The sequence below is a fragment of the Pterocles gutturalis genome, unplaced genomic scaffold, assembly GCF_000699245.1.
Source record: "Pterocles gutturalis isolate BGI_N339 unplaced genomic scaffold, ASM69924v1 scaffold37942, whole genome shotgun sequence".
Taxonomy (NCBI): domain Eukaryota; kingdom Metazoa; phylum Chordata; class Aves; order Pterocliformes; family Pteroclidae; genus Pterocles; species Pterocles gutturalis.
Window position 1 is genome coordinate 1 of NW_010109050.1, and position 13865 is coordinate 13865.

At 38.6% G+C, this 13865-nt stretch overlaps 2 protein-coding genes across 2 annotated transcripts in view; one reads left to right on the forward strand and one right to left on the reverse strand.

Moving 5' to 3' along the window:
- Window positions 1-3: 3 nt before the first annotated feature.
- On the forward strand, window positions 4-3658 carry TSR3 (TSR3, 20S rRNA accumulation, homolog (S. cerevisiae); the record flags this gene model as incomplete). Its single annotated transcript, XM_010072857.1, has 5 exons — window positions 4-47; window positions 828-1021; window positions 1784-1957; window positions 3370-3433; window positions 3511-3658. Coding segments are annotated over 5 exons (624 nt in total), but the record flags the coding sequence as incomplete, so codon positions are not given.
- A 2083-nt stretch (window positions 3659-5741) lies between these two features.
- UBE2I (ubiquitin-conjugating enzyme E2I) overlaps window positions 5742-13865 on the reverse strand; it is a 9084-nt gene continuing 960 nt past the window's right edge. The window contains exons 3-6 of the mRNA XM_010072856.1: window positions 11175-11247; window positions 9469-9578; window positions 9216-9295; window positions 5742-6403 (exon numbers count right to left, since the gene is read on the reverse strand). Coding sequence (XP_010071158.1) covers window positions 6340-6403; window positions 9216-9295; window positions 9469-9578; window positions 11175-11247 — 327 coding nt within the window. The 3' untranslated portion in view covers window positions 5742-6339. The remainder of the gene's footprint in view (window positions 6404-9215; window positions 9296-9468; window positions 9579-11174; window positions 11248-13865) is intronic.

Consider the following 13865-nt stretch of genomic DNA (forward strand, 5'->3'; position numbering starts at 1 on the left):
CTCGTCCTCAGCCCCCTGGCCGCCCAGTACGTCTCTGCGGCCGACAGGTAACTCCGGCGAGACCCCGGCGGCCCCCGCCCGCCTGCGAACCCGCGGAGGTTGGGGTGCTGCCGGGATGGTGCATCGGGGAGAACATTTAACCACCGCCCCGCGGCCAGAACTGTCCGACAGAACAAATTCCACCTGCCTCCTGCATCCCATGCATGCCTGTGCACGGGACCGGACTGGGGCTGACGCTCTCACAGAGCTGGTATCGAGGGAAAAAAAGCGTCTGTCGATCCCAATGAGAAAACGAAGGACGTGGTTTGTAGGTTAATTTGTTCAGAATCACAGGCCTATAGCTACGGTATCTTTTATCATTCCCTACCCAAGTTCTTTGGCTTAGGCAACACCATGCATTAACTAGAAAGTTTATTTGGGGAAACCATTGAGAATTTTCTTCCAATGTGCCTGCAAAATTTTCATAAAGATTTAGTATTTAGAAGCTAGTGGAGAACCTAAATCTGAACTTTCATATACTTCTAATGTGAACATTACTATTAACCACGCTCTTCTGTCACATTTTTAAACCTAGAATTTTTCACTTTCAGTCCGAAAGACACGGATAAACCTTTTTTTGCCGCATGCACATTCAGGGGAAAAGCATCCTGTTACTCCTTCTCATGGCATCTGTATTTTAGACCATTGCAAAATGTATGGTTTTTGACTGACAAAAGGGGAGGGCTGTATGCAAATCTGTTGCCAATGTGAAGTGGCAATTGCAATTCTCAATTTAACTTATCAATACAATGACAACTTTTCACATACAGTGATGTTTGTTTTTTCAGGCATGTCGTTGCTCAGAGTGGAATTGCAGTCATAGATTGCTCATGGGCCAAATTAGAAGAAACTCCCTTTAAGAGAATGAGAGGAAGTCATCTACGGCTGCTGCCGGACTTGGTGGCTGTGGATCCTGTGAACTACGGTCGGCCATGCAAGCTGTCCTGCGTGGAAGCTTTTGCTGCAGCTTTCTGCATTGTTGGTAGGCTGTAATGTGTCTGATGTGAAATACGTTACCAGCAATTCTTACATTCTTAATAAATCAGAAGAGATTATCTGTGATAAACTGTAACACTGGCCCACTGGTCATTGCTTTGTCGAGTTTGGGATCAGCTTTCTTCAAGTACTTGTATCGGGTAGCATCAAGGTACCTGTGGGGTATTCATGTCAGCAACTGAACAGGACACAAACTGATGATCCTGGTTTTGCCAGGATAGCACTTAATGTTAGAAGAACTGTTGAAAAAAGCCAGGGAAGACAGAGCATGAATCCTTAGGCACTGTTGTCTTAATGAGGTAACGGCTGTCTGTTAATAGGGTAGGTTCTGGTTAAGAACAAAATTAATTACTCCCTCTTGTGATGTTTTGCAAAGTCATCACAGAACTTTCTTGACAGCTGAAGAGATGTGCTCTACTATACTGCAGACAAATCTTACCTTCTGAAAATATTTTATGTACAGCTGCTCTTTCACTGAAGGACTGCAGGAACTAGAGCTTGAACCATTCATTACCTGTACAAAGTATTTTTATGTAACACTCACTAAAAGACTATAAACTTTTCTTGGATTCAGTTAGATATTTCAATTTGAAAAGATTTTAAATCTCTTTTTACAAGCACAAGCACTGAAAAAATGCTGGGAGACATCTTACTATTGTAGTGATACACAGGTCTGTACTGAACTTAGACACCTGCAAACTAAGCCTCATACTGAAAAAGAAAACTGATCACCTATTTTCTCTTTTAGGATTCCCAGACCTAGCCACCATTCTTCTAAGGAAATTTAAATGGGGTGAGACATTTATTGACTTGAACAAAAATCTCTTGGAAAAATATGCAGCCTGTCATTGCCAGGAAGAAGTGCTGAGAGTTGAAAAGGACTTTTTAGCCAGCACCCAAGAAACAAAAGATGAAGAAATAGGTAAGAAAAAAACCAGAGACACATCATACACGCACCCTTTTCCTAACTAGTTTCCTTACAATCTTTTCCTTTAATCTCATGAAAATATTGTCAAGTTAGAAGAGAAGAGCTTTGTTGAGATGTGTTGTTCTGTCTTTTTACTGTGTATTCTTTTAAGCAAGTTTGCCTATTTTTTTCAACTCAAAAAGATGAAAACAACTTAAGCAATTTAATGCATATAGTAGTGTATTCACAGCTGAACTGTGGAGCAGCGACCCTGATTAAATTAAGGATACTTGAGAACTAAGAGGTAAAAAGAAAATACAATGCTTCCTCATTTTATCTACGGATGTTAAAAGACTAGTAATTCAGGAGGACCATAAGAGAAATATGGGCATACAGTCTGACAGCAAGTTAGTTATACATAAATGTAAGAAAGATTTTTAATGGACATGTTTATATAGTCCCTAATCAAGATGTTTAAAATCATACCTATAAAGATAATGGAAACAGCTTATCATAAAGTACAGTAGTTTATTCCCAAATTCTTCAGTCACTCACTGGTATCCCAGTATTTCAGGCTGTATACCCAGGTGAGTGCTTGGTCTCATTATAGACAGCACAAAAAAAGCCAAATCAAGTGATCAAGAACATATGAACAGAGATGCTCCTAATTCATGTTTTCCTTTCACAGTGGTTAAATCCCATAAACACAGGCTAGGGGATCACACTGTAAGGAGAGGGTGGACAGCCTTTAGTTTCTCTGAATTTCGCTCTCTTTGCCGTAACAGGCTGGGCTGAATGAAGTCATCCTGTCGCCTGGTGGAAGCCCAACTACCATTATGTGACACTGAAGACAGTTCTTAAGGGGCAGCACGACTGTGCCAAACAAAGCGCGCTTCCACCCACAATCCTATGTACTTTCTGCTGGGACTACAGTACAAAGCTGTCATGCCTTGTTTGACTTTTCTAAAGGAACAGTTCTCCCCAGCTGTGTAGGCCAAAGTAAATCTTGCCCGACCGTTGCTCAGCCAGAGCTGAACCCAGGAAGCCGTACTTCACTTGTCAGTAGACATGAGCTAACTAGATAGCCCCTTTAGAACTACACCATTCCGAGAACATGCATGTGTTCTTACCAAAAGCCTTAGAAGCCTATGTGTACAGTCTGGCTACCCCTAAAGAGCTACTGAACCCCTCGGGGGATGGAGGGAGGGCATGGAAAAGAGTGAAAAGACTAGAATGGGGGAGGCAGGAGGTGGCAGTTGTTTCTCACCTCCTCTCGTTTCTGACCAAACTACAATAAACTTATCAGAAGGCTGAACCTGACTTCCTATACTTCCCCTCCCTGCCAATAATCTCTTAAAATGAAAATGAAGGCAGACCATTAAAATATGCCGCCTTCTTCAATGTGGGTTTTTTCCTTCTTTTTCCAGATCCATTTGATGTTGACTCAGGAAAAGAATTTTCTAATCCCAACAGACAAATCAATTCCCCAGGGTAATGAAATTTCATTTAAATACTATTTTTCTTATTATAAATTGTTTTGCTTTTATAATCCCCCAAACTGTTTCCAGACTGGCACACAGTAAGGAGGAATCTGAAGAGGACAGTGTGAGCGCTCCAGATGATGCCACTGAAAGCAGCGATGAGAGCAGTCCAGAAGATGATGGTGGTCTAAAGTTGCTGCAACAACAGCCAATAAATCAACTATTTGAAAAATAAAAAAAGAAAAACCAAACCCCAAAACCCCAACAGAAACCCTCTATGTACCACAAGAATATTAAAAAAACCCCAATCTTGAAGATTTGTAACATCTTGTATAAAGAAATTTTCTTGTGCACAGTTAACAGTGTGGCTTCTTCAGCTTTCGCTTGGTGCTTAGCAAATGCTTTCCTTTAGGTGAACCTTAGACCTATAACACACATGTAGCCTATTTATGCACTTAAAGGCTTTAGGTTATTTAATTTTCACATAATTGTTTACAGAATGCTCATTATTATGTAAAGAGCCTGAAGCTTAGTTAAGAGTTAAAAAAACCCTGTATTCTAATCAATGTGTCTGGAAAGTGATTTATAGGAATTATTTTTTTTTTTTTACCTAATAGTATGTCAAGTAAGCCCTTCTAACTTCTGGTCTATATTTCAACTGGAAAACATGACTTAAGTTATCACCCTGTTCTGAGGGCCTACCACAAGGAGCCTCTGATTTTTTTGCAGGCTTGAACCTGCCATATGTATTTCAGCTACTCCATCTAGTTTAGGATAAACTGACTACATTAAGTTTAAAAGGAAAAAAAAAAAGCTTCCTGTTCCTGGAGTTGCTTTAACATCTCAGTATGTCTTTTCAGAACTGTACCACAAAATTACAGAGAACAGGTTCAGCAACGCTATCTGCCGGCATTCTCATTACGTGAGGTGGCATTCTGACAAGTCAGAAATGCACACTGTCTGGCCCTTAAGAGACTCTCATCAGCACTCGTGTCTTAGTTCACTTTTCCATATGTCTGCCAGTTTGTATAGTGAAAGTGCACCTGACAGCAGTTTTCTGTACATTTAAATAGAATGCTCTTCTGAGTTTCCAGCATTCAGCTGGAACTTATTTAAACACAAACTTCAGCAGCCCTTCAGTAGAATTGCAGATACTGAGGACAATTCATAGTGTTACCTTCATATATACAAGTTCTTCAAATCACAGCAAGATTTTCACCTCTTCTACTAGAGAGATTAAATGCTAACCCTACTGGAGCCAGAATTGGGAGTCATAGCAGCAGTTCCACTGGTACAAATATGCAATTTCCCTTTAAAAAGAAAAAAAGAAGCTCAAGTAAATGAATTCAACAAGGAATCTTTTCCTTTATCTCAGTTTCTAAATTACTTGCTTTTCCACCCCAAGCATGTGAAGTCTTTCCCAAATTAGCTGTTGTAACAAGGATTTCTAGACAGTGACAAGGAAGCAGTCCTGCACAAACAATTTTTAAAGGACTGAGAATAACATGAGGATGCTAGTTATTCTAATTTGGGGGAATGCTTTTATGTTATGAAGCTATCAATCAAATGCAGACAAGCAGAACAGATCTGAGAACAGAACTCTATCACACTTTGAATAATTTAAGTCTCTAGCAGTAGCCATTTTTTAATAACAAAAGTACTGAAGAAGCTACGGCTCAGAGGGAACAAAGCTTTTCACACTTCAATTGTCTTGCAGAATGATTTTGACTAAAAAATACATTAAAAAAAGCAGTGAAAGTTTAATAGAGGCCGTATCAGCTTGACATACATGAAAATAACTTACATAACTGATTTCCTTTACAGAAGGAAACTAACTGCATAGAGTTCGTCCTTTTCCTAAAAGCTATATACATTAACATATGGAAGAAGGCACAGAAGTATTTCTGATAAACAAGTACCATTTAAAATCCCCAGTTGCTGTAGGTCCCCATGCATTCCTTGGACAGCTTCTATCATTGTTCGTATGAATCTAATGCTTGTGTTATTTTATGTTCGTGTGGTCACACCAGTCTGTTGATCCCATCATGCACACTAAGCGATCGTTTTCCAGCTAGTCAGAATTCCATAAGCTGTTTAAGGAACTGATCAAAGTTGAATTGCTGCAATTACCACTCAGGGCCCAAAGAAAGGACCACATTCCTGTTGGGGCTGGGGGCAGGGAAAAGAAATGAAGGCAACATTTTAAAAAAGGTAAATGCAGCATCACAGGCCTTAGGAGCAGGACTTGGACCGAACTGTGTTCGGAGCCATTTAAGTGTCAGTCTTTTAATCATTTTAATGAAGATAAATGAAACAAAGCCCTTTATATAAACAGTTTATTTACTCTAAACAGCAACACAGACAGAACGCCATATAAACACAAAGGAAGTGATGCAGAAATAAGGACGCTGGCTGACTTTGGATCTCAGAGGTTCTTAAGCAATAACAACCTAGTTTCTGAAAGATAGAAAAACAAATTCAGGGAGGGAAGGGGGTGGAGGGCATGATTTTTTTTTCATACAGCCAGCTATAGGCTAAATATAGTTCTAACATTTTAAAGCATGCCTGCATCAGATAGCAAAGTAACTAGAGATACTAGTGAATTTATAGAAGTATAAAAGTTTATAATTTTACAGCAGTTGAAATACTGACATCAATATTAAAATAAAAGCAAGTTTTACATAACAATCAAAAATACAAAAGACTGAAGGAAGAGACCCTGTATGAAAAAACTGGGGGCAATTCAGCAAATTTAGAACTGTGTACAAGTGGCGAATATGGAAAATGGCACAAATACAACCCCCTTCCCTAAGTGGATATTAATTGTACATAGCAACATTAGATTTTGCAAAAGTTTTGTAAACAAGTTCTTGCCATATCAATCCCTTCCTTTTTAAGATGCTGCATGACAGATGCTTATGATGGTGCAAACTTCTTGGCTTGTGCTCGAACCCTCTTTTCATATTCCACTCTGTTTTGGCTGAATAGAAGAGAAAGAAAGGGTAATTACAGCTTGAGAAATCAAGAGGCCGTATTATAGAGTTATTGTTACTCTATTTCTCTTCAATATGAAACTAGGTTATTGCTGAAGGCAAAACCATTAGATAGGCATTCACTGAATAAAGGCTTTTCTGGACCGTTACTCTGATAATTTCCTTTGGAAGTAAGGTACTGTTTAACTAGTTACTTCCCAAACTTCGTGTCGTCAAATGATTGTACTGCCTGACTTCATACTATACCAATCGCCGTGAAGATGTTTGTACCTGCTCTTTCTCAAGGTCATCTGTACCTTACATGCAAGCATTTTTATTCTTCTGAATGTCAGTTTTCCACTCTCCATGTTAAGACCTGAGGTCATTAAAAATAAGTTCCAGTATCCTAACAGCACAAAGTAGTTGATGAGAGTTCACTAACAGCTGGTGGACTACATATGATTTTAAAGTATCATCTTTACTCCTTTGGGGAAAGAGAGAAAGTGCTCTTCAAGAAACAGGAAAATGATAACCATATGGCTGTTTTCAGCCTTTCTCTCTGCAGACCCTGACTCAGTGTTAGGCTTATCCTAACCTTCAGTTGAAAAAAGCTAGCTCAGCATTTTGAAAAACCACTGCAGTTCACTAAGTCTAGCATACTTTCTACAGATTGATGAAAGAAGCAAGTACTACTTCAAAGAACTATGACCAGTCATTAAGCCTCAGACTCAACACATTAAAGTGGAAGTTCTCTGTTTCCTATTCTTGGGCCGACAAGGAATGGTAGTAGCTTAGTAGAGCATCCATTTACATTCAACACCATATTTTGTTAGCTGTCAGAAGTGTCAGTCAAGAGCTAAACAAAAATTTGCTACTATTACTCTTGTGCCAAAGGCAGTTTACAGTGACTACATTTTGCAGACAGCTTAGCAGTAAACTTAACTTACTTTCAGCTATTAAAGCTTGCTGCAGTAAAAAAAAAAAGCAGCAAGTTATATCCTCAGAAGTCGACAGTTTAGGGGGAAGAAGAAATTAAGCCAGTTTTGGTCATATCCAATTAACAATTACCAGTAAACAGACTGAAAATACTCTAGTTTCTTTTCACAAACAGATTTACAAACTTTATTCTAAAATTTTTTCTTTAAGTTATAGTGTATCGTCACATGAGAACACAACCTAGCTGTTAAGTCTCACACCCTGAGAATCCACACAAGAGAATGCCTGCCATTGCAGACTGTGCACATGTGCCTGCAGCAGAGAGGAGGAAGCAGGTTAGTGCATGAGAACTGCAAAAGTGACAGAGTGACAGCACCAAAGCAATCCTGAGAGTGAGAACAAATATTTTGAATACGAAGTTTATTCTTGAAGCTCAACAACTAGACTGAACGACAGCTATTTAAACAGTGCATCTTCCCCAGTACTTATCAACTCCGCCAAACTACAGATGGATACACAACTCTGCTCTGTTGAGGTGCTTCTACCAGTTACTCATTAAAGTAGTAAGAGAGACACTTACTGCAGAAATATAGTAACCCATTTGAAATACTATACATGTCCAAAAGACATGAAGAGGATAAATGGGAGACTATATATATTTCAAGTAACAAAAAATGGGTAGTAGTTTATTCTCAATAGATTATTTTCTTCTAGAAGCACTTACAATAAAGGAGAAACAAGACTAGCAAAGACTGTTTCCATACGTACATGTGTGTGGGAGGTGATAAAAAAATAAAAACACACAGACTACTTATAAATGTATAAAAGCATACTATTCCTGCCTCAGACTCCCTCAGAGTGTCTTTTAAAAAAAAAATCTAAAAAAAATTTTTTAAAAAAAAGAGGTGAGGCCTGCCTCCTCATTACTGGCTCCCAAAGGTGCTGCCTACAACCGTGGCCACCTAACTGTCCTCCATACGCACTCAGTCCCATCAAGTCTTCCGTAGATACTTAAAAAATAACATTAAATGAAGCTTTTAATTAATTCCAAGACACACTACCCATCCCCATGTTTCCTTTTCACTAGGATCCTGCGAGAAACATTTTTGACATTGCTTCTGTGTGAAGTCTCATAAAATGCCATTTTTCTGAAGTTGGCACTCTCCTGGAGACATATTATTCTGTCCAGAATGGTAATTCCGTATTTCCCTCTTGGTCATTATTTCAGTAGCTGTCAGTGCCAAAAGCATTTGTTTAAAGTGTTTTGCTCCCCTAAAGATTATAGATCAGCCATTCATTTTTAATGGTGGGAAAATTTTAAGATTAAGAAAAAAAAAAAAAAGACTACTTTTTAGCTTACAAATTATCACCTTTCCTAAACAATGCGAACTTCATTCTGCTAAAGAGACAAGCCTTCTGTACTATTTAACCTTTTCTTTTGGAAGATCTAGTTTTCACAAAATGCTGCGTGTTTCCTACAGCAATCACAGCAGCTCTCCTTTATCCTTCAGGCACAAGTGCTTGCAGGTACCCACCACTGGACAGAAGTACTGATGAAAGGGATTTGTCACCTAATTCAGTCTCCTCTCTCACTGGTCTCATGAAATTATTATGCCTCATCACTACTACAGTCAGGCTTTAGGGGAACGGATTCTACATTGGACTAGAACCAGGATGAGAACTGTGGTCCAACTGAAGGAGCCTTCACACGTTACTGCTGCTGCGATGCTATTAGAACCTCCACTAGCCTATTAACCACGATGTTACTGTTTGTTCAAGTTAAGCACAAGCTAGGCATCTCCACAGGATAGAGCCACAAAGGTGAGAAAATTCCTGTGATCATTCCTGAAAACAGTTTTCAAGCTGATAAGCAAAGATACTTACCAGTAAATTGTGTAAGCCTCTGCTTGAGCTGGGTCTTGAATATTTGGTTCATTTAGAAGTTCTTGTATTCCTAACAAGATCTGTGGAAGAAGGAATAGAAGTAATACACGCATGGATACTACTAACAGACATCCAATTAAGAAACCTTTAGAAACCAACTGCAGAAACACACAGTGAATATCTTAGATTCACATCAGATAAACAAGCTAAGTAAATAAAAGGGCTAAGAATACATCTAAGTACAATTAATGACCTGTTTAATTGTGATTGCTGGCCTCCAGTCCTTATCCTCCTCTAAGATGGAGAGACACACTGTGCCTGAAGGATACACGTTTGGGTGGAATAATGGTGGTTCAAATTTACCTGATGAAGAAGAGAGAATTACTTGCACACAGTGCTAAGACTAAGAGAGAGTTGGTTTAGATCAGTGGGAAAAACCAAACTGGGCAAAGACACACACACAGCCCCCTGCACTTCCCCCCTCACCCGCCTCCAAAAAAAACCCCCAAAAACCCAGAGAGATTTCTGGAGCTATTAATACTGGTTTGCTTCTTGGATCAGCCTGCACCTAAAGCAGGAACTCCATCACATCTGTGGTATCAATCCAGGAAATTAACACCATCATTGTGACCAGTCATCTTCTGGTTTAGGAATGGAAACTGACAAAATAGTTTGCTGTAGCTTTGTGATAAAGACCTTTTTTGAACCAATCCTGTCGTTACAGCCTTACATACATACAGGAAAGATACTGCCCTTCACTCACTCTACTCTCATCACTTTAAAATACTGAGAGTTCCATACAAAGAAGACTAAGTTTCCATCATTTTTTTCAGTTTCACTTTTCCTTTATGTATAATCAAGATGCACTGGACAAGAGGAACCAAGTTTAAATTGAAATACTGACTGAGGGAGTAGGCTTGCACAGCTCTCCTTCTGGCATTTCTTTATCTTTAGAGGACTTAAATGCAACAGCCACCATCGTGGGTAACGTAATGAACACCTGTTTAGCAATATATGAAATATCTACATGTTAGTGCAGCTTTATAATCCATCTGACATCACAAGTCAGTCTTCCTTATGAGCTGCTAAATGAAGTTCAGTAGGAACTCGAAGCTGCATTGGAAGAAGTCTTACTAGCCCCACATACCTTACAGCATGACAGTTTATTTAACACTTGCAGGAGGTGCTAGTTGGTATTTCTCATGTTATTAATATTAAATATTTTCTAGTTAACAGATATATCTCCCCTTGTGTCACATGTATTTAGGTAGTAACAAACAAAAGGAGTAGCCAAGACAATCAATACAGCTGAAATACTAAAACAAGAAATTAACAACTGTCAAAACAGCCATTTGTAATCACTGTAATTGATTTAAGATGGTAGCCAATTCAAGAACCAAGAAACTAGTCAAGGCAATAGATATTTTCAGACTTCTAAAGTAGGTAAGTTTGAGATGGGACATGGAAAATTTAAAAAATTATTTCAGATACCTAGTTTCTTTGTTATCTGTTGTACATAGTATCAGAAAAAGAATAGATCCGTGTTTTAGAGCCAGGGAATTAAAAGGTTAATGTTGATGGAACTTTTTAAAAAAATATTTTCTTACCTTCTGAATTCTGGGCTTGGAAGACCAACTTAACAGTAAGAAGACAAAGTGATTTCCCTACCTATTAGTTTCCAAAGAGTACTGATCAAGTAGTGAACACCTTAAGTGGTGCTTTTGTCAAACTTCCAGGATACCCACACAGCAATACCCCTCCCCTCCCAATTTTGTTATATTGAGCAGTCAACTCAGTTCATCACAACTTTCTAAATGCAAAGTTTAGTGGGGAGGGGAAGAAAAAAGCAACTTCTTTAAAAAAAGATCTGTAAGAAAGTAATAAGCATTCATAGAGCCTCATGGACTAGTTTACAGACATTGTTCTAATAGACCTATGTTTTTTAGTCATTTTACTTACATTTTGGGGGTGAAGAAGGGTAGTCATCCTTGAAAAGCATCCGTAGTTTAAATAAGCCTCCTTCCCATGGCGTCTATAAAAAGTTAAGGTAGAGTTTAGATTATGGCAAGGAAAAGTCAAACTTGTGGGGAAAAAAGCTTACCAAGAATACAGTTTCTCAGGCAAAGCACAAGACATCCTTCTGGTACACAGTAGAAAATAACTGTCCTACCCTGGAACATGCTGTCTACACCGAGACAAGTTACACTACCTAAATAGGGAGTTGAAGAAAGAAAACCTCGCTTTTCCACTTCATTACAGCTAGTAAGTGCTGCTGAGGCATCAACAGAGTTGGGATCATCGCCAATAATTCCATATAAAAGTAAATTTTTCATAATACATAGAAGAACAGAGTACTTCTAAAGCTCTACATGATACACATGCAACGAGGAAGGGGCCATTATATGCTCACTTACAGGAAGTCTGAGAAGATAGGACAAAAGATTTGGACAGCACTGTAGTACTGCTACCGTTAATATGAGGTTCAGTAGCCTGAACTACCCCTGTCTGCATTTGGTAGCAAGTAGTCTCACAGATTCCATCTTTTTGGGTAACAGGAATACTAAGGAGCTTTTTATCCCTATCAGAAACTGAGAAAAACACTGACAAGAGCAGTTCTTGTAACTCATACTACCAGACCAAACAAGACAGCACTTCTCAAGAGGGGCATATAAACAAGGAAAAGCATCTAGCAAAGGACAAAAGCCTGTCTCAAACATATACTTCCTTGTCATCTTACTTGGAAATAAGGATAAAAGCTCATCTTCTGACAAACTGACTTCTGGTAAGAAGCACAGAAATACAGAAAAGTTTATTATATATGTAAAATTCAGACCACTTCTCTGTAACTTGCCCTTGCTATGGAAACACTGCAATGAACGTAAGTGTTGGGCTCATTCTTTAAAAGAAACTGGAGTAAAAATGGTCTCACATCGTATCAGCATAAATGATCAAATCTTATCCTCAGGGACAGACTGGTATGTTTGAAGACCACCTTAGAAGGAAATCCCTAATTCTCTCCATTCTTTCCTACCTGAATTATGTGATTTTTAATGGAAGGAAAAAGAAAAAAAAAAACACACCAAAAAACCTCACCCCAAAAAATAAGCACTCCATTGTCGTTGGTATTTACTGTGCAAGGTCTCAAGCTAAAATAGGAAAAAATGTGCTACGTAACACCGAGATAACCATGTTTTCAAAAGCAAATGAGTTTGATACATTTGCTATAGTGTATTTAAAGAACTTGTTCTGAACAGCTGTAGTCAGTTGTCAACAACTAGAAATATCCATTCTCCATACCTTCTCAGAGGAGACAAACTTGTCCATTTTTAGAAGACAGGAGCCTTTTGACAGAATAAAGTTTTCCTATTTCGTTAGCTTTTAATAATTTCTTCAAATAGAATACCAGAACAGCCAACAAAAAGTTTTGACTGTCTTTCTGATAGAGCAACATAGCTTACAGATGAAGGACAGCAGACACTCAAAAGCCTCACTAAGGCAATAGTATGACAGCAGTATCATAAAAATCTCATTGTGTTACCAGACAGGTTGCAGATGTTCTCAGAGTCAAATTCCGGGTAGCTAACAAGTGATTTGCTGTCAAAAAAATGAATGGAGATATCCAACCCAGGACTAACACCACTTTACTTCAATTTTTGACCTGGCTAACAAGAAACCATCTTGGTGGTTTCAACTACTCATCTGTCTCCAGGGAAGCAGCCGCAGTGCAGCGTGCCTCCGAACGCAGAAGGCAAAAGAGAGCAACTAGCTGGTCCAGTAAAGATGAGAAAGGCCTGCTGCTCCTTGTTAAAGAGACAGCATCTTTACTCAAGTAGAAATACCAATTTTAAAAATAAATCTCTACCCAGAACCATAACTTATTTTTTCCTGGTGTGATGCATTTTCTAGGAGGCAAGAAGCTGGCTTTAGGGGTCTTGTTTGCTCCATTTTGCGGTTTACCAAACTTTAAAGCAGTAGTATGAAGATTTCATGTGGCACAAAGATTTTGTCTAAGTATTTAAAGATGACATCTTGATAAGGCACATAACTGGCTACTGTGAGGGATAATCTGGTTTTGTCAGAACATAAGGCGATGAGTTTTTCTTTATAATGTTGAATTATTTTTAGGTGCTTCTTTTAAGAACTCACTCAAGTTTTTGCCTACACACTTTGTCTTCTCAGAATCTAGGAAATGAGACCTTAAGGGGACTTAAGCAAGTTGGTAAGAGGCAGCAGGACACACAAAGCAACAAAAGACCCGCATCCAATGCAAAACACTGAAGACCCAAAAGAATGAAAACCACCAAATAATTAATAGCATTAATCTCAGAAGAAACAACGGCATCCAATGAATTAAAGAATTATCTCTGCACGCTAAGTAACATCTTGAAAAATAGAAACAAGATTCTGCTCAGAATGAGATGTTATAATGGCAGTGTACAAAACCAAAGAAGTTTCACACATTAATGATTATTTCCACTTGAAAGCTTGTGTTCGTCCTATCTCCTAGAACCAGATCGAGCTGATAGAAATAAACAATTCTGGTCTCTACAGACTTTTTCCTTTCCCTTATTATCTTAAGGAAGGGGACACAGAAGCACAAGTGAAATCAGATAAAAAGAAACAATGTTAGAGAGTTCTGTGCTTCTTTCC